At 39.0% G+C, this 21,092-nt stretch overlaps 1 protein-coding gene across 2 annotated transcripts in view; it reads right to left on the bottom strand.

The window, feature by feature from the left end:
* LOC113021370 (carbonic anhydrase-related protein 10-like) overlaps positions 1-21,092 on the bottom strand; it is a 154,077-nt gene that overhangs the window by 10,377 nt on the left and 122,608 nt on the right. Inside the window, exons 5-8 of one of the 2 annotated variants that reach the window (XM_026166008.2) lie at positions 16,673-16,768; positions 15,383-15,455; positions 11,677-11,831; positions 4,031-4,205 (exon numbers count right to left, since the gene is read on the bottom strand). In XM_026166008.2, coding sequence (XP_026021793.1) covers positions 4,031-4,205; positions 11,677-11,831; positions 15,383-15,455; positions 16,673-16,768 — 499 coding nt within the window. Of the gene's footprint in view, positions 1-4,030; positions 4,206-10,608; positions 10,890-11,676; positions 11,832-15,382; positions 15,456-16,672; positions 16,769-21,092 lie in introns of those variants that run through there. The other variant, XM_080300469.1, reaches the window with a different exon arrangement.

Raw genomic sequence — 21,092 nt, 5'->3', positions numbered from 1 at the left:
TCAAATAAAGAGTAGAAATGAAAGCTGCAAAGCAAAAAAGAAGACAAAAAACCCCACTGAACAAAAGTTTGTGGGGAAAAAGGCTTTTACGATGACCTTGTTAGAGATCTGAACTGTGTTGCAATTTAGTTCAACGATTAAAGTTAAAATTCTGCGGAAATTAGGTTATAATGGCTTGAAAAAGACCATTTTTAACATTTCACTTTTCAACCAAAAGGGACATCCACGTAAACAACCATTACCAGAAAACCAGATTCAGACTAGAAAATAACACTGATGCATGCCTGATGCTTGGGAGGAAAAAGTTTGTAAGGAACCAAAGGTCAGAAAACAAAGACTAAAGCCAGAGTGAGCCTTCTTCACTACAGCACTTCACTGATGCAGCCCTGTCCTCTCACACAAAGCAATTTATCCTAATAACGTGATAATACTGGATCCTGGTAGTACTGGCACTTCTGTGGCAAGCAGAAGAACACTTAGAAGAAGTGATAGTGTACTAAAACCTTTTTTTTTTCATTTACGCATTTGTTTTTTGTTTTGTATTTTTTTGATGATGATGATGAAAAATACAGGAGCCACCACAGCTGGAAAACACTAGGGGTAAACTGGTGGAGAAGTGGTTCACTAAAAATTTAGGAGCCAAGTGCCTCAGTCTCACACAGTGGAAGTGGAACGCATTTAATAAAAGATCATTGGAGACCGTTTTTGAAGTTTAACCTTGAGTTGAAAAAAAAAAGCACAGAAACTGAGATATTTTGTCTTGTTTGATAGCAATTACTGGCAACCTGGCAAGTCTAAAAAATACTATATTCCCACATACCCCCAAAACAAAGAGCAGCCATTCTGAGTGTTTCTGGTTTCTGGAGATCACCTAAACAGTCTTCCAAGGGACTTCAATTGCTTCAAATGCATTGCCAGAGAAAGACAAGGACCTGGCTGCAGCGTATAAAATTGCCAGTTGAATTTTGCTGAGGCTACTGTTGATCATATTTTCTCTACTTTGTGAGAGCATTAAAGCACTGAAGCGTACCATCTTTCTTTTGGACAAAATTAATTAAAGGAGAGCAGAATTCCATCTGGGAAATCTTATAATCCTTCCACATGGCCAGATGGGCCCGGAGAACTGGGAAACAGACCTCTAACACAGGAATTCCTAACTGTGAAGCCCAGTTCTGTAACACTGAAAAGAAAAGGCAGGCAGATGATTAGACATGGAGAATTTCTGGTGTCCATCTTTTGTCAGACTAAAGTGTGGAGAAAAATCACATCTGACAGCATTTGCTGGAGAGGAAAGGTTGTCAGCGCTTCTTTATTGGGCAATCAAGAAAGTTTATTCTTGATAAATCGCAGAGACATTACAGACATTTCTTAAAAAATGACCGACAGAAAGCTGCTGTGAATATAACCATGAATTCAACAAAGATTTAATCCACTATAAAAGCTTCATTTGTCCTCCTCTTTTTATTTTTGAGCACCCATCTCCTCAAAGGTATCTCAACAATCCAATCGCTTCCACTGGTTGGACTAACACTGTTGGAATTTCTAAAAGCTCCTCTAGGGAGTAGGGATGGGTACCGGTGTCCGGTGCCATGATGGCACCGGTTCTGACATAAACGGTAGTAACCAGACCGAAAAGCAGCGCACATTTCGGTGCTTTATTTCGGTGCTTTTTTTTCCGGAGCTGTGATACACTTCTAGCCAATCATTTTACGTTTCCGAGGATAGTAGGCGGGTCCAGGTACGTACGTTCTGTTAGAGCAGAGCTACAGATTAAAAATGCCCAAGGCGAAGCGGTCAAAAGTCTGGCTGTACTTCACAGCAAAATATGCAAACTCAGCAGCCTGCAACAAGTGCTTTAAGCTGATACTGTGATACTGTCAAAGGAGGTAACACCTCAAATCCGATGAAACACCTGGCGACGCATAGCGTTTTTTTTTAAAAGCCAAGAAATGCGCTGTATTTGATAGCTTGCTGCGAGACCTCACACCGAGCACATCTACTGCGCGTGGGTTGCCTGTTATCAGACCCAGAGTTAGCAACATCCCCAAAAACACGAAGAGGAGAGTCCTGGCCCCTAGCCCTGCCAGTGTAGCAGAAATGATGAGGATGATGATGGCAGCAGCAGCCGTTCTTCTCTGCGTGAGTAACTTAATGTGGTTCGTGTGTAATTTACGTTGAGTAGGCTAACCACGTTATTACATTAATACATGTAAGGTGAAATAGCAAACATCATCATAGCTACATGCGGCTGTCTTCTTGTTTGATGGCAGATACTCCCTTCACCCTGGCCAGAAAGGCTAAAATGACCAAAGAAAAAGAGGGAAACGGCTAAACATGAGAGGTTTTTGGATAAAGTTTTCAAGCACTGCTTCCAGCCAAGAGTGATACCATATATGCCCCATAGCTGCAGAAAAGGCTAACATTGTTATCTTTTTACAAAAACCAGCTGAACATGAGAGGTTTTTGGACCAATTTTGTGTTCTCCATTCTTTAAGCACCGGTTTGAGCACCGTTTGAGCACCAGCACCGTTTCAAAAGTACCGGTTTGGCACCGGTATCGGATAAAACCTAAACGATACCCATCCCTACTAGGGAGTGATTAAGGAAAAATCAAATACCCACACGATTCACAGTTAAGATGATGTCAAATTCAAGATGGAACCCATTTAATCTGATAGAAAATACTTTCAGGAGTTTCTCTTGGAGACTGATGCCCATTATTTGACCTCATTTCAGAGATGCTTTGGTTTACATGTAGTTTGGGAGTTGATCACTTTTTGACAAAAAAGGGGGGGCAGACTTGTTCAAAGGAAACTTCTGACATTCAATGTAAATGAAAAAAAAAATACTTATAAAAGTTAAATGAATGTGATCATATCCCACCTGGCATTTCTCTATATGTGCTTATTCAGTCTGCTGGTCTACTGTTTTGTGTTTTTTTACTCTGTGCCTACAATCTGGCTGTTTGTGTTCTTTTGCTCTTTGACCTTGAGTGTTTCGGTTCTATATTCCAACAGGCCAATATCAAAGGGGTAGTAGAGAACATGACATTGGTTTTAGTTGTGGAGGATATCGTGAACTTCACTGGATTCATAAAAAAGAGAAGCTGTCAGCTGTTATTATTCCTGAAGGATCCAAGGACACACTTCCAAGTTTGGTGTATATTTCTTGGTTGGACCAGTTCTAATTTAATTTAACGCTTCCAGTGTTACATTGGTAAAGACAACACATTTGCACTTTTTCACACATACACATTAATTTTGATGTCCTTTCTTTTTGCTCCTGTTTTTTTACCTATTGTTTATATTCTCACAAAGCACTGCCTGACTTTCTCAAACTAATGTGTATAAACAGACCAGCGCATATTATGCACTGCATGTGTGCTTTGGACTCAGATAATAAGAATAAAAAAGTGCAGGTGCACTGCTGTCTTGGATATTTTGCTACAGTACAACACCCTGTTGTAATTTGTTGTGCCACCACTTTATCATGTAACTAATTATCACATTTAATGGGATTGTTTTCACTACATTAATTAATGTATCCCCCTGTGAAAAGCACCAACGACCACAGAAATCATGCAGATCCTCATTTTTTATCATGATGTTTAAGCTTATAACAAATTAAGCCATCATTGCTGCTTTTATAGTATGTTGTTTATATAGTACGCTGTTTTTATAGTAGGTTATTCTTCATTTCAGTACACTACACTGGCTGAAATGTGTCTAGATTATCTATGTGCAACTTTATAAATGTCACAGCAATAACTTAATATCTGTTGTGAAATATTATCCCTCTATTACTACCCATGATCCACAGGTTTAAAAGGTTTCCCAGAAAAGGGAATGAGTGGGGCCTGATGAGCTTCAATGACCTAAGCGACCTAAATATATCCCCAGTCTTGGCACAAGCTTGTAATAGCTGCCTTGATTAGCTTAAGAGGCTGAAAAGGAGAAGCACAATCATACTTGGCATTTTCTTCATGCAGAAACAAAACCACCGCTCCCTTTTTCTGTACCCTGTGAGTTACCTCTGTATTGTGGACGAAGGGCACGGTTGTTGGGGCAGTCACGGCCCTGCTTGCTAAAGTTGATATTGGTACGGATGCAGCGTTGAAGCAAAGGCTGGGTGGGCCGGGTGTTGTCGCTCATACTAAGGAATATCTTGTAGGGCTCATTCTGGCTGAGGAGGCGCAGGGAGTGCATCTGTGGGAGACATAAGATCAAATCTTAGTTCAAGAGCAAGCTAAAATGTCCTGAGTTCATCTTCAGCTTCTCTAGTGGCACTATGCTAGTCTATCCACCCATCTGCTGCTTATTTGTAGGTGGTGTGGACAGCTACCTAAGCAGGAACTGCTGCTGCTCCCCAGCAGTCCCATTCTCAATACTTCACCCCAGACCTTAAACTTGGCCATAGAGAAGAGACAAAAGCTTCATTTTCAAAGAGTGTGGAGAATCATCGCTGGTGATAAGAACTAGTATCAGTGAGGAGTTTCAGTGGAAGCAGTGCCCTAGCTCAAAACATTTAAAAGAAAAAAAAGTGTCCCACATGTTGACCTGAAAATGCATACATTTTTTACATCACATTTCAAAAGGACAACCTGCATTTGGGAGAGATCATCAAAAACATAATTCAGAATTAATTCAGAGTATTATTTGTGGAACCCACTAAACCTTGAATGATTTATAGACTGTGATTTCGATCTAGTCAATATATAATTGGAAAAGAAAATCAGTCAGTCAACACCACAGGACTAGAACAACACGAGTGAGCACACATGTAGAACCACACAGGGCTGAGTGGAAGGAGAAACACACTGTTCCATCTTATTCTTTCTATCTTTTTCTGTTTTTCACCTGCCTCCTCCACCACAGTTCTTTTCTCCCTTATTTCCACATCATGCTCTTCTTCTCTACCTCAAGCATTCTGAACTGAGGTCAGAGCTCTAACATAAAGAAAAGAGCATGAGCATGCACAGATTATTTAGTCACAATGGTGAGTGGTGCTTCGTTGACTCATCAACCTTGAGCATTTTAAGTGGCTAGGAGAAAAAATGTAAATATTGTTAAATATTTCATTGATACATATTTGTTTTAATCCAGATTTATGTCAGTATTATTCACATGCATAAATATAACATATAGTATATAGAAAAAACAATTCTAATGCAGACAGTATTTGAAACTGGCAGATTATAGGTGAGAGTTTTTTCTTTTTATTCTTATTGACCTGCTCTCAAAACTTTTTTTAAACACCTTAAAAAAATCACTTTTTAAACCACAAGTTTTTGTCATTAAGCTGAAGATATGATGAATTTGATACAGTTTTCATGTACCTACATCAAAATAAACCTCAAATATTGCTCAACATATTTAAAAGAATCAGAGGCCAAAAAAATGAAAAGTGCAGAATAACTTTGATGCAACAAATGACTTGTGAAGCAATCTTGTAGTATTTTTCTGGTGGTTGCAGCTCATTAAATGGTGCAAACACTCAAACCCAGCCACGGGAAGGCCACAAGCCAGTTTATTCCTACTGCTGGTCCCAAAACGGGAATGGGGCGGTTCGCTTCAGGAAGGATCATTCACCCTAAAATCTGTGCACATCATAAAGAATTAAATTCTCGTGCAGATCCGGTGCTGCTGGTCTTCAGGATCACCCTCCAGGGTGATTTGTGGCATAAGGAGAGCAGCAAAAGTGAATCGTGAGACCTGGTATGATGAATGGTTTGGAGACAGTGGTGCCAACAAAAAGACAGACCTGGAGGTGGCTCACAACCAGTGAATGTGACACGTGAGGTAATTTTGCTTTTGTGGGTTTTGTTGCTGTCAGTATTATATATACAGGGTAGGATTATAATGCAGACCAGCCCAAAAAGATTTTTCCCCACACAGAAATAAAATCCTGCATCATAGTTCTGACTGCATGACTTTTATGAAACCATCACTGGAAATGGTATGGTTATAAAGAAAGGGGATGTTATGTGTGTGTGTGTCAAAATGAGTCAGGTCTAGCAACAAAAAGCAAGCTTTAATTACGCTGCTAAGAAAAGCCCGAAAGGCTGGCCCAAAAAAACAGGAAACCAAGAATAAAAGGAGGGCAAACTGATGGAGACACAAAATGGCACAAAGCGCTGATTGAACACAGAGATGAATAGATGAACACATCTGCAAAAGCAAACCGCACCAAGGGGGACGAACCAGCACAGGTGTGAAAACACCCTAAGTGTTAGCGTGTCGCCTTTTTCTCCTCTCACTGTCGTTTCTTTTCCTGTTTAAGCCAACTTTTCCACAAATCAGCATTCTACCTACGCTAAACATCACTGCCATCAGACTACATGTGGAAAGAAAGGATGCTTCTGTACCCTTGTCAGTTCCAGCAATCCCGCCTCTCTGTGGTTGCCTATGCAGGACAATCAATCCCACATAACACATTAGCCAAATCTCCCATAGGTGTTCACTTTCCTAATCACCCTGGAAAAGACCACATGAAAACAAAGCGATCACACAGAACAGCTTGGATCTGCAGTGAGCCTTCCCTCTCATGAAAAGACTACAGCAAAGGGTTCCCAGCCAAAGTGATTTCTTCAGTGTAGAGCTCAATGGTTCAAATCTTTCTGTTCATGCTTTAATTTTTCACCAGCCTTTTAATGATCAAATTATACATTTAGTGTTTATACTGTTTGTATCATTCCCTTGAATCGTATGTTGTTGATATTTTAATCTGAGGCCTACTATTCAATTCAATTCAATTTAATTCAATTTAATTCAATTGTAATTCAGTCCAATTCAGTTGTATTTATATAGCCCCAAATCACAACAACAGTCGACTCACGGCGCTTTATATTTCAAGGTAGATCCTGCAATAATACATACAGAGAAAACCCAAGAATCATATGACCCTCTATGAGCAAGCACTTTGGCGACAGTGGGAAGGAAAAAATCCCTTTTAACAGGAAGAAACCTTCAGCAGAACCAGGCTCAGGGAGGGGCGGAGCCATCTGCTGCAACCGGTTGTGGTGGGTTGTGGTTGGGAGCTGTTACTAAGGTAACAGTGTTGGCTGTGGCACAAAGGTTATTGTTCATGTACTTTTCCACTTCAGTTGTTATTTAGATTTTTTTTTGCATACTTCTATGATAATTCTGGTAAAGAATTATCAAAAGGATTTCATAATTTCATTCAAGTGGCAGTGCCACTGTCAAAACCACTGGCTTCATCTCTAATTGTTTAAATATGCTATTTGAATGATCAATTATTAGAATTCATATTTTTGCTGATCTCTCTCAACTTTTTACTCAACAAATTTGGACTTGTCACATTGTCTTTCCCTTTGGGGAGCACTCACTTTGTTTTTTCACTGTCATGGCTCACTGGGTCACCTAATTAAACGGAGCCGTCGTTAATACAGCTCATCACTGGACCCACTTCAGTTTGCCTACCAGCCTGGCATTGGAGCGGATGATGCCGTCATTCACCTCCTACATCGTTCCCTCACTCACCTGGAGACCGCTGGAAGCACTGTGAGAATCATGTTCTTTGATTTCTCCAGTGCCTTCAACACCATTCTTCCCTCGGTTCTAAAGGACAAGCTGGTGAACTCTGGAGTGGACCATCACCTCACTACCTGGATCCTGGACTACCTCACCGACCGACCACAGTATGTGAGGACTCAGGGCTGTGTGTCGGACAGGGTCGTCTGCAGTACGGGGGCCCCACAGGGAACGGTTCTGGCTCCGTTCCTCTTCACCATCTACACTGCAGACTTCTCCCACAATTCCACCCAGTGCTTCCTGCAGAAGTTCTCTGATGACTCTGCAATAGTCGGCCTCATCACTGATGGGGAAGAGACTGAACAGGGTGATCCGAAGGGCCAGCTCTGTTCTAGGATGCCCTCTGGACCCAGTGGAGGTGGTGAGTGACAGGAGAACGGCGGCTAAGCTGTCATCCCTGTTGGACAACGTCTCCCACCCCATGCAGCAGACTGTGACAGCACTGAGCAGCTCCTTCAGTGGGAGACTGCGGCACCCACGGTGTGGGACGGAGAGATTTCGCAGGTCTTTCCTCCCCACTGCTGTCAGACTCCATAATAAAGACTTTAACTGATCAAGCACACACATCCATACATATGCAATAATACCAAGTGCAATAATCCTTTCTGTCATCGTTGTATTTTTACTCAGTTGTATATAGTATTTGTATTTGTATTCTATTTTTATCTTATTGTATATTTATTTTATTTTATTCTACTGTATATAGTATTTTATTTTATTCTATTCTGTACAGTTGTGTACTGTATTTATTCTTATTGTATTCTAATTTTTGCCTCATAACTTTTGCACTGTCCACTTCCTGCTGTGACAAAACAAATTTCCCACGTGTGGGACTAATAAAGGTTATCTTATCTTATCTTATCTTATCTTTCTCTATTGTGTCAAATCAAAACGTCCACTATATTACTAATATGCCTGTTAATCATACAAGAAACACAATCTTCTAGTAGTTGAAGAGCATGAACAATTTTAACAACTGTTCAATAATAAGATTTTGGCTCCTTTAACTCGATGATATTTTTAATACTACCTTAAAATACTTTTTGATACTTACTTTGTATACTTTAAATTTTAATTTCACAAATTGGTGTAAAGTAATTAGTTCATTACAGTTTTGCACATACTGATGATTAACAATCTTTGTCCCCAAAGGAGTGGTTGTGTTAAAAAGCCCCCAAACTACAGTTTTGCAGGCAGTGCTAAACTACAAAACAAAATGGTCTCAGAGACACTGGATGGGTTCAGATGAAGACTATTATAACACTGAAACAGGAACAAAGTGTTCTTGGAGGTTTCTGCCGAACATCACATCTTTTTCAACAGCAATCTTCCCCTGTGCTGCCCCTGCACAGACATATCTCTGAGTCCAACCTGCTTGCCTCACACAAGGTTACAAAAATCAGAAGATGCACAATAAGAAAAAAATGACACAACTTCAGCATGTGCCACCAATCGAGGAGTCACTTTTGCTACTTGCCACAATTCACAATGACAATGAACTGAACTGAGTCAGCTTAAAGGAGTCTCCCCAATTACCCCCTGCAGCCTACACTGAAGCGATGGAAAGGAGTAGGTGCTCACGAATGAAAGCCTGTATGTATTACTGAAGACTGTGCAGAACACGTGTCAAACTCGGCATCCATGAGACAAATCCAGCGTTTTGTAAATTTTAATCCAGCCGCATGTCAGTTTTGGTCCGCTTGGTTGTTACAGCAGTGTGCACGGTGACTGCTCAGCTACTCTTAATATGTTTTTAATGATATTTCCTACACCACCACTAAGTTGTTATGTTCAGGCGTGTGAAACATTCGATTTAAGACCCATAGAGATATGTGAAACGAAAAACTTAAAGATTCATTATTATGCTTTACCATCGATGTGTATTTGTTTTTTCCAACCAAATCACTGTCAGTAGTTGTTATGTTGGGCAGACGAATGAGGTTGTTATACACTGTCTGTATGTGAGAGCCTACTTGTAAAACTGTAATCAGGATGCATTATTAAATGTGTGATTCACATTTTCTACTGTGGGCCTTAATGAAACTGAGCGCGAGAGGCATGATGTGGAAAGATGGATGAGTGGAGAGCGAAGATGGATGGACAGGGGGGGGGAGGGGGGGTAAAAATGCATAAGAGAAAAAAAAGGAGAAGATATTGGAGAGAGGGAAAAGAAAAAGCAAGTGAAAATAAAGATAAAAGACAGAGAGATTAAAAGTGGATGACAGGTAAGTGAGAAGACAAGACAGGTGAATGAGAACAGGGGGAATGCAGTCAGAATAAATGGCACATAGTGTGTGGGATTTCACTGATGCATGCAGGCGCTTGCTGTGCTGGACTGTAATGTGCTGCACTCTGACACAGAGCTTCTTGGTCTACAGATTGCATATTTGATTTGATCTATAGTATAAAGCAACTATTCTGACCAAGCAGAAAAGGTCAAGGTATTTAATTCATATAGTTTGACCCTGTAAATCTGAATCATCATTGATTATGACTCTAAGCTTGCACTGTCATAATATATCATTTTTCATTTGATTTTAATTAATCTCTTGACAAGTCTTGACATTTGTGAGACAAAAAACAACTTGTTTTTGCTTTCCTGATAAACATAGGCTTAGACTTCATAGCTAGGGCTGGTTTCATCACCGATGACCTCACAGGTTAAAGTTACTTTTTGTAATTATTGTATGTAATTAAAATTTTTTACCAAATATTTTTGTTTTGCTGCCCAGCTCTGTAGTATAATGCAAAAAGGAAACAGGTGATCAATAGGTGTTGATGTGAGAGTGTCTCTCTCTATTAGCCCTGTGAGCTATTCACAGTCTGTTCAAGGTGACTATCAATGATCCCACAGTTTACAGCTGGATATAAAGCACTAATCACATAGAGTAATTATATTTGTCCCACAGCATTAATAAAAAGCTAACCAAGAAAACATCTCAGCACTGTCGGTAACAGTTGGCTCCATTTATCAGGGTTCATCACTTTTACCTCACCAGTCTAGCAGAAATGTTGTAACTTGAGTGCCAACACTCTTTCCAGCAGTGAAATGATAGTCTTTTTTTTTCAATTCAATTGAATTCAATTTTATTTATACATCGCCAAATCACAACAGTCGCCTCAAGGTGCTTTATATTGTAAGGTAGATCCTGCAATAATACATACAGAGAAAAACCCAACAATCTGATGACCCCCTATGAGCAAGCACTTTGGCGACAGTGAGATGGAAAAACTCCCTTTTAACAGGAAGAAACCTCCAGCAGAACCAGGCTCAGGGAGGGGCGGGGCCATCTGCTGCGACCGGTTGGGGTGGGAGAAGGAGGACAGGATAAAGGTATGCTGTGGAAGAGAGACAGAGATTAATTTTTTTACCATTTTCTTTCTCAGCATAGTTTCTTTTTGGGATGTGGTGCTTGTGGTGATACGCGTCACTTTCCAGGGGCCTTAGCCATTATTTGCTTTTATATTAACTAGAATAGCATAGGGCATCCTGGATTCTGCATTGACAAACATCTTGTAGGACAAGTTCATTTTGCAATATATCTCATCCCTGGTTTATCTTGCATTGATGTCTCTGTAACAAAACTGATTTTTTTCTTCTTTTATTATCTGATCAAGAGCAGACGTGGTTGAAAAAGTACTGCTACAGTGAAGCAATGAATAGAAGAATTGGAGTTGTGCAGCTGTTGATTTCATTGCGTACGGACCTTGTGGACATGAAGTCATGGTGTTTTTTTCCGTTACATTGTGTTTACAGCTCTAGTTAGTTTTTGAAGGTTTTACTCTGTTTTTAAACAAAAGGATTTTCAATGACTTGAGGACCTTGTAAAAAAAACCCAGCACAGTTGAATCGAGCTTTTATTTTAGACCATAAGATAAAGAAAGTGGATTTGTTTGTTTTCTGTCGTTTCATTACGCTACTGTTACAACAGCCTGCTTTATCTAAACCACTTAGGGAAAAACAGACGGTTTGAAAATTGCAGGTTATGAAGGTGTAATTTGCAGTTGAGGCATGTTTGTACCCCATGCCAGCAAGAAAATTAGAAATCAAGTTTCTTCCCCGATCAACACAATACAAGTCATTTTTTTCCGCCAGACGCCAGATACCTGTGCTACACTTTCATACCTGCATCTGTGTCACGTAGACTGGCTTGTTGATGAGTATCCACGTGGATGTCTCATAGCAGGGAGGAATGGTGATGGAGCCCTCGTAGGTGATATAACGTGTGGTGTCGGGGTAGAGGTCAGCTATGTTCAGACCCATCAATAAGAAGGCATCGTCTAGAGAAAAGAGAAAAATGGCAGGGGGAGCCCGTTAGGCTGTGTGTGCAAGTTCGCTTATGTTCTAACCTATTAACAGAGACACCAGTCAAATGAAAAACAGAAAAATGTGCGTCTTTTAGTGCATTCATCACATTATCACAGTTAAATTAGAACTTTAAAAATACAAGTGCTGACGAGATGCATCTTTACATTTTAATATAAAGACTCATGCTTTTCCAGTTGCATATGTCTATACCAAAACTCCACTATTTTGAATGTGCAAGTGCTCTGAGTACCCAGGTGGTGTATTCATAGCACTCAAAATGCTAAGTGCACACTTGTGTTGGCCATGTAATAGAAAGAGAAGGACCAACAAACAACTTCACCCGGCAGAAGGAGGCTATATGTCAACCTAACATCTGCACATTTTTAGCAGGTATTGTTGGTACAAATAATGTGCTGAGGCATATTTTATGCACGTTAAATTATCAGCTTCACTGTGTGCTCAGAGGCACTATAACTCACAAATCTCATATTATATAATAGCAAGTATGATAATCATGGTCCAACATTGCAAACCTAAGTATGCGGTACTACATGAAAGTGAATCAGCAGAAGTATCCATACTCAGACTCCTGGTGTAACGTTGGAATAAAGTATGGGTTAGGGTTGGGTAAGAAATGGTTAGGGTAACTCCTCACTACATCATTAAACCCTCACTGAATTTATTAGACACAATAAATAAAGTGTTGACTGGCAAACATGGCCTACAATTGGAGGGTTGCCGCATGGCCGACACTTTTTGGGCAGTTCCTCCTACAGCCGGCCAATCTCCAGCAACTGTGTGGTGCTATCATGTCAATATGGATCATACGTTTGAGGGATATTTCCAGCAACGCAATGAACCACATAAAAGGGAATCAAACCCAGCATTGGCAAGATCTAACTAATAAAGAAGCTGGTGAGTGTAAGTCCGTGTAAAACCTTTCTGAAGTGACTGATCCACGATTTCTCTGCTTGCATAGGGTTATTTCAGGACCATTATTAGGTTTTAAAAGAAGTAAAGCAATTGCTGCTCTTTTCTTTCTGAGTTACCTTCAAAGGTTTGTTTTAAAGTATTAGGGTTAGGGTTAAATGAGAATAAGGTTTGGTTTAGGTTATGGACTTTGATGTTAATAGCCAGGGTGGGTAAAAAGCTCAGGAATGCATTTATCAAAGGTTAGGATCGTGGTGTGAATGTACAGCTCAGATCTATCACATGGCCAGATTACCATGCAACTTCTAAATTTTGGAATAGCCTTTCTAAGACCATCAGATTGGCTGAATCGATACTCATACTGTTTCCTTTTCCTTCATTTGCTCAGTTTTTGGGGAGGTCTATGACACCATGTCTGCATCCTGAGACATGTACATGTTTGTTTTTGTCCAAATAACAAAGCGCTTAGTAACTGTGCTTTTTATGAAGTGCTATTCAAATATAGTTGCTGTTCTTATTATCAGTTACATTAGTCACATCTAATTTAAGAACTCACTGCTGGTTCCCACAGGTAGTCCTCAACATTAACTTGAATTGGATCTTGGTTTAGATTAGTATAACCTAAGTTTACGGAGAATAAGGATAAGCATATGGATGTCTTGTGGTTAGTCTGTGTGGTTGTTATGTAGCTCTGCTATGTTTAGCCTCATTAACAGGAAGAGAGCTCATCAGAGGACTGTACATCTTCACAGCAGAGGCTGGAAAGCAGATTGTGGGCAATATAGCACTGATTCATATGTAATTAATGAAGCTTTCTTTCTGAAGACAGATTTAACTATCAGGGAGCATTGTTATGTAAAACAAGATGTAGACTGATTTTGTAGTCTCAGAATGAACTGTTGTGTAGCAGCTTTAGAGGTGCAAGACAGACTCCTAAGTCCGTCGTGGTGTATTCAGACCAAACAGTAGTGAAGCTTTGCTTCATGTTACTTTCATGAATATAATTAGTGAACTGTTTCCAGACCGTTTCACTTTCACCCAGGACAATGAAAGAACAATTACCTTTACTTACTCCGACCAATAGCTGGAATAAAGAATGGAGTAAGAGGCTAAACTGAAGTTGAAGCATTTTCAAAATGTACCTCTAGAGTGCAGTGAAAAAGTATTCGCCTTCATCACTTTTTGTATATTTACTTAAATGTTTCAGATCACTGTAATGTAAAATGTAAGTATTAGACAAAGATAAATACAAAATGCAGTATTTAAATGTTTATTACATTTATTCAGAGAAAGAAGTCCAAACCTACCACCTGTTAAATCATTCACAAACTGTGAATAACCTCTTTTTTTTGGAAAACTAAGTTCAAATTCAATAGCCACAGCCAAGAGTTATTGTCAAAAGACCTGATGAATCAAGAAATCACTTACACTGAATTTGTCTATCAAAGTGAAGAAAGTTAAAAGACTAAAAAGTAAAACATATTATGCCACAATCTAAAGAAACTGCAGAGAAACAAAGTCATTTGCTGTTTATCTACATATATGTACAAATGTACAAACTGCAATGTAGACTGTGCTCTGCAAAAAGTCCTCAGACGTAAACTTCAAATCCAAGATCTACTTGCAAAAGAAGCTGTCATGATCCTGGGTCTTTTGACCTAGCGTTTTTAGTTTGAGTTTATTTTGTTCATTAGGTTATCTAAGTTCATTTGGTTATTAGACTCCTTGTGTTTTCTTCCCCTGTATTTAAGTTTCCCCTCACCCTTCGTGTTTCATGCTGCGTGTCTTATGTTATCAAGTTTGTATTATCATGTCTGTCTCATGTTTCCTGTTTTATTTTGAAGGAGTCGTGTGTTCTTTGTTCATTGTATTTAGTTTCACTTCCCTTGTCCTGTCATTAGGCTCATGTCAGTCAGCTGTTCCTCCATGTGTTCCCACTTCCCCTAATCACCTCCTGTGTATTTAAGTCCTCTGTTTTCAGTGTGTGATTGTCAGGTCGTCTGTTGTCCACACCATGTTTCCCATGCTTCCTAGTTCCTTGTCTAGGTTTTTCTTATTGTTTGTTTAGATTTCCCAGTTTAGGTTTGTGTTAATTTTGCTTCAGTTTGCCTTGCCCTTTGTTTGTACCTTTTTTACCAGCCATATTAAACGGCTTGTTTTTTGTTAACATTCAAGTTCTGTTCCCTGTTCCTTGGAGTCTGCATTTTGGGTCCTTTTTTCAATTCATACAGTCTGCCCTCGCCAGACTGTGACAGAAGCAAAAGTCCTAACCACTACATCATTGTGCCACTTGTTAACACTCTGCTCAAAAACTTTGCATTGGTCTGAACACAGCATAAGATTTGGTGCAAGTAGAATGCTGATGACCTAAAATAAAGTGAGGCCCTATGTTTCTGTATATATGGTTATATAGAGATGAAAATTCAAGAAGCAAACATCAAAGAAGGTTATATATAGTACACATAAAGTTTTCAAGATTTTATTTAGTCCAAGAACCAGAGGTTTGTAAATGTTCTGAACTGAATTAGCTCATCTAAAGACAAAAAGAATAAGTGTGTATATGTGTGTGTCAGGTAAAGACTGTGCATCTTACGTTTGTAGTTAATTCTGGTGATGGTGTCTCTATTGAGCATACGGTTGAGGAAGGCGTTGGAATTTTCAGAGAGCTGAAAAGGAGAATCACAGACAATCACAAACACATAATGCTATAAAACATGTAGCAAATGCAAGTTTTTTTTCTTCCATGCACTCTGACTATTTCATTTAGATAATGACAATAAATAATCCACAACTGAGAGGTTTTAAAGCCGTATGTTAGAGAGTACATGGTAAAAGCTCTTCTGCAAGTTTAATTCAATACAGTGTTATACATACATAGATACATACAGAGGGATATAGATGATAGTCTGATTCTCTGACCGAATGCTCAGTGTCAGGATAAAAGCTCACAGTCATAAATTGTTCTTCGGATTTGGCCAAGATTCAAGAGCAATTACACTCAACACCATTAAATCAAAACAGCCATCTTTCACCTCTGTGATGTCACTGGAAAAGAAGTGGATGAAGATGCAAAGAAACACTCTTGGTTGTTTTGTTTTTTCAGAACTTCATGATGCATCCCATCAGATTGTGTCAGGTATAAAATACTACATATGACAAACTAATTTGTCGTTATGACAGAAGCTGCAAACCAAGTGGTTAGCTAGCACAGAATAAAACAAAAAGGAAAGTTGAAAGCAGATTTCAACTGAGGAGTCAGACACTCAGTGAGTTGCCATGTTTAAGCCTGTGAAAGAAGCTGGAACAGACTTGCATAAATGTGTGCAACAACAAAATTAAAGATTTATTACTTTGCTTTTACATCAGGACACATCTCGTGTTATTATGTGCACCGTACTGGTAGGAGCTGTCAGGCTGTTGTGAGCCAGCTGAATGGAATGCATCTTGTAGAACTGCAGTCAGAATACATTATTCTGCATGACTAATGTTATAAAGACTAATACGCCTGTTCTGTGGACTAGTTATGAGGGCTATATTTGGATCAAACTCTGAAAGGGCTATATAACACACACACACACACACACACACACACACACACACACACACACACACACACACACACACACACACACACACACACACACACACACACACACACACACACACACTTTCAATTAAGTTAAAGCATGTCAATAAACTCTATACTGTATATCTGGCTCTTAATGAGATTCTCTCTGTGTGGCCCTTAGTGAAACTGAGTTTATCACCCCTGCACTACACCTCTGTATTCTGGCTGTTTTTTGTATGAGTCTTGGGGTGTCTGAGACCAGCATTAATTGCTTTTTTACTCTATTGCCCTGTATTCCCAGAAGAACAAGCAGACCTTTATGAAGATGGAAACCACAGCAATTCCATGAGGGCTCTTAGCTGCCTCGCTGTAGTTGGCATACAGATCTTGATTATAATGGATCAGCTGGACCTGAAAGGAAAAAACAAATTTACAGCAATTTATAGAATATTTCTAGCAAAGATGCAGCTTTTACAACTTAAATTTCACCATAATACAAAAAAAAACAAAACTTTTTTGCATACTTTCCTTTTTTGACGAAGGTGCTTGACTGACTGAAGGAAGGGAAAAGAATTCTGAGGTGTGTAGCATTAGCAACAGCCTTCTAACATGTATGTTTTGGAAAACTTCTAATTTGACAGAGGACATGGATGACTGAGAACCTTCACAGGCGTACTGACAGAGGACGTTAAAGTATAATGATCATGCCACTAGTCTTCAAAAGTCAGGGCTATCTAGTCATAGTCAATTTTCACAAACTTTTAAATGCAGGTATAACAAGGAAGAAACAAACACAAAAAAAAGAGGGAAAGCGCTGTGCAATAAATTAAGCAGACATATTTATTTCCTAAAACAAAAGAGGTATATCTATCAAGGTCTCCTGGGAGCAGAGTGAAAAATGAGAAGCAAAGAATGCGTCATAACATTTATTTAATTTTATTAGGAAAATAGCATATCCAAACTACAACTTACAGTATACATTGTGATTTTACTAAAGTTTCAAAGCTTGCTGGAGAATTTTTCAGTTAGTGTTTTTCTGATAACGAGGCAGCTTGCTAACCTGGTTTGCAAGACGCTAAAAACCAACAGAGTTTCAACAAAGATTCTATTATTAAAAAATAATAATTTAAAAATGACAGCAATGCCCATGTTTTATGCAATCTATGCTTCCTTTCCTTTTTAATTCCAGTTTTGATGTAATTCCTCAACAGGCTCTTGGGTTGGTCCAAATGTCTGAAAAAACTACAAAGAAAGGCTTCTGGGGCCAAACAATATCTGATGTGTGTCCACTCAGCCACCCTATAAAAGCCATTTGACCGCATGTATTTGTGCTGCCATTTGTTTGGCCCTGACCCGAAAATAATGATCAAAAGTGAAGACTGGAACATAAGCTGACTTATAAATCAAGAACTGCTCCTTCAGGCTGAGCTCCAGTTCAATCCCCAGTTAATACTGCCTGACCGATTCGATTTTTGACTCACAAACAAGAATCGGAAAAACTTTTTTCTTTTAAAAAGTATCTGGGGGTGTGTTACTCTTCACTCCTATGGCAGAGTAAGCAGGTTCTAAATTATGATCAAAACTCGATATTGATATGCTTTAAAAGTATATCAATATATCTAACTCTGACAAGTTAATGAAAAGCACTTCAAATCACGACCTCCACAGTTACACCTTCCCTCCGATAAACCATAGGCAACAACAGAATGTATAAGCGATGAACTAAATTCATTTTAACCAAATAGAAAGACAAAAGAATTACTCATCTTCTTTGTTTATTTTAAAATAATGCTTTTGTTGTTTTTAAACATTTAATTCAAAAGTTTAGCATTTGAAATTCTTTTTTGGAATTCTGAATTTCTGAAATAATAAATCAAATAAAATCAGTCATATTATCCAAACTTATAAGAACTCCTGTTAAATTGAGTTTTTCAGTTATAGAACACTGTGGAACTTAAAGGTCTTTGGAAAATTGCATCAAATATTTATACAATTCTACCAACACAGAAACTCATTTTCTCTTTCTCTCTATTTTAAAATGGCCAGAAGACTTTTTTAATGGTACCGATGCTAACTTCTTAACTCAAATTTGCATTAACATCTCTTCAACACACAGTTACATTTTATACAGCTTACGAGTTCTAGATAGAACAGACTACACAGGCGATAGATAACATATTAGTGAATTAAACAAATCTACACACTGCTTTCAGTACACCCCTGACAAGTACTGGCATGTTATTTGTCACTGCTTCAGATCACCTTTCGCACTTATTGGGCTGCTGCATCCCCACAACTCTGCATCTCAGGCAACTTATTATTCCAATTCCAAGCTTCGTCTGCTTTGGTTCACCTTGCAGTTCTAAGTATTGCCGTGAATGTTTTTTTAAACAAACGAGGCATGATCATTAGTTATCGATAAATGTTGCCTGATTCTTAGTGCCAATGAGAAACAATTATCTTTCATTTTTACTAGCATCTCCAATTTCATTGTTACTATTATTGTATAGTTATTATTACAAGTAAAATTTACATGTTCTTGTCATCATCAGTATTAGTATATCCTAATCCTTCTATTTGCCATCGTCACACTACATGAATATTGTGTCTTGACTACTAAAACCTGTTGTTCATAGGTTGTATAAACACTGGCTTGTCTCCTGAACAGTACTTACAGTTATTTAGAAAGAATAGTAGTAGCTCTTTTGCTCTGAGTTTTGATTTAGTGAGTGAGATTACTGATTCTTCCAGAACATCTCTGACAGAAGTGAAATCACAAATAAAATTTGCATAACAAAACCGAGAAGTGTCTCAGAAGTGTACACTTTCATCTCTGTGGACAGGGTGGATTTACAAAACAAATGCACCATTGTTATTACTGTTTGGTTAAAGACAGACAAGCTTGGGGTCTCTCCACAGAGCCCCAAACTGAACATTTTCAATTTTGGCAACAAGGTTTGAATTTCCACTGAGATGGATTACTGGCTCAGTGTTCAAGTCTAAGGTTTTATGTATCATGCTGTATCATGTTCTATGTGTCAAACATAGAAGATAGCCTCTTTTAATCAGCTAAATGTGTTTATTATTACAGAAACATCATCCCAGTGGACACTCTTTCAAGGATGAGGATGTACACATCCTGACAGGGAGGAACGCTGGTTTGAGCGCGGAGTCAAGGAGGCCATTTACGTGAAAAAGGAAAGACTATCTCTGAATCGAGGAGGGGCCTAAGGGTACATCTTTCATCATCTTACAATGCTGTGATTGCAGCCATTCCCCAACTCTCTGTGAATGGTACTCATGGCCATTGATCAGTGGGCTTTGATCAGTGGGTTTTGGTCAGTGATTGTTGATCAATGGTCATGAGAATTTGCATAATTATGATTAAGGAACTGACCTCCCAGCCCATTGTTCCTTCAGTCGGCTGGTTTCAGTCATTATGCAAATGTACTGTTTATAAGATTGAAACCTGCAGTCAGCTGAGACTGAAGAAGTCACTTGGATGAGTAATGAAACGTTTCTCCCACAAAGCGCTATGTCCAGATGAACACAATCAACTTTTGGAGATTTACTTACCTGGATGATTGAGAATGCATCAAGATGTAAACACTAACACACTAGTGGTTGAGTTCAGTTTAATTTTTTAGTTTTTCTGCTTATAGAAACATCTGATAGCGTTACCTGTGTGTCGTACAATAAGATAGCTATAGAACAACCCTGCATCTAAGAGGTGTGATAACATCACTTTTAATGGAAACTCATGCAAACTTCAAAGTGTAAATTACAAAGATGCAAGTCGACTGCATACAGGCCTACAATCGTATATTCTTTATTTATAGGCATATTTCACTAAAGCAGTATATTTACATTTTACAGCATTTACACAAGTACTAGGAGAAAACACAAAGAACATATGTTTAACAAGTTGACAGGTGCAAAGTGCGACAGGCAGACAGGAGAGACATGTTCTGATAAAACCGATGCATTATCACTGAGACACATGATCCCTTTAATAAGGAAACAATACAATAAAGGGATAGTAGTCTGAATTCTAGACTGAAACTGCAAAATCAGTTAAACAATCCTATCAGTTATAGCTTTTATAGTTCATATAACAGTAGGCACACCTGGACATTGGCTTCAGGCAGACCAGGTGTCATCTGTAGAGCCCACTTTGCAGCATCAGTGTCTTAGAGATTTCCAGAGTTGGAAGCTGCCATAAGCTATCCTCACCTCGGAAAATGTCCAAAGCCACAGTGAGTGGTTTTATCAGCAATCAGAATCAGAATGGGTTTATTGCCAGATGTTGAGGTTTACAACATTAGGAAATTGCTGCGGTGCTTCAGTGCAGACAATAAGAATTAAAGTGCTATGTAGAAAGAAAGATAGATAGAAAGATATGTGCATGAGATATACATGAGATATATACATGAGAATAAGAATTATGAGTGCTACGTAGAAAGATATATACATGAGTGCAGGTGGTGATCAGTGCCAAACATGAAATGATGCAGTGACACAGCGTAGGGTCATGTGTTAGTGGCGGGGACAATCATGTGGTTATTGTTCATGTGTCCAACAGCAGAGGGGAAGAAACTGTTCTTGTGGCGAGAGGTTCTGGTGCGAATGGACCGGAGCCTCCTGCCTGAGGGGAGCAGGTCAAACAGACTGTGTCCAGGGTGAGAAGGGTCAGCTGAGATCCGGGCTGCACGCCGCAGTGTCCTGGAGGTGTACA

Source organism: Astatotilapia calliptera, chromosome 4, assembly GCF_964374335.1.
Source record: "Astatotilapia calliptera chromosome 4, fAstCal68.1, whole genome shotgun sequence".
Classification (NCBI taxonomy): Eukaryota; Metazoa; Chordata; class Actinopteri; order Cichliformes; family Cichlidae; genus Astatotilapia; species Astatotilapia calliptera.
This window is presented reverse-complemented; position numbering and strand designations above follow the sequence as displayed.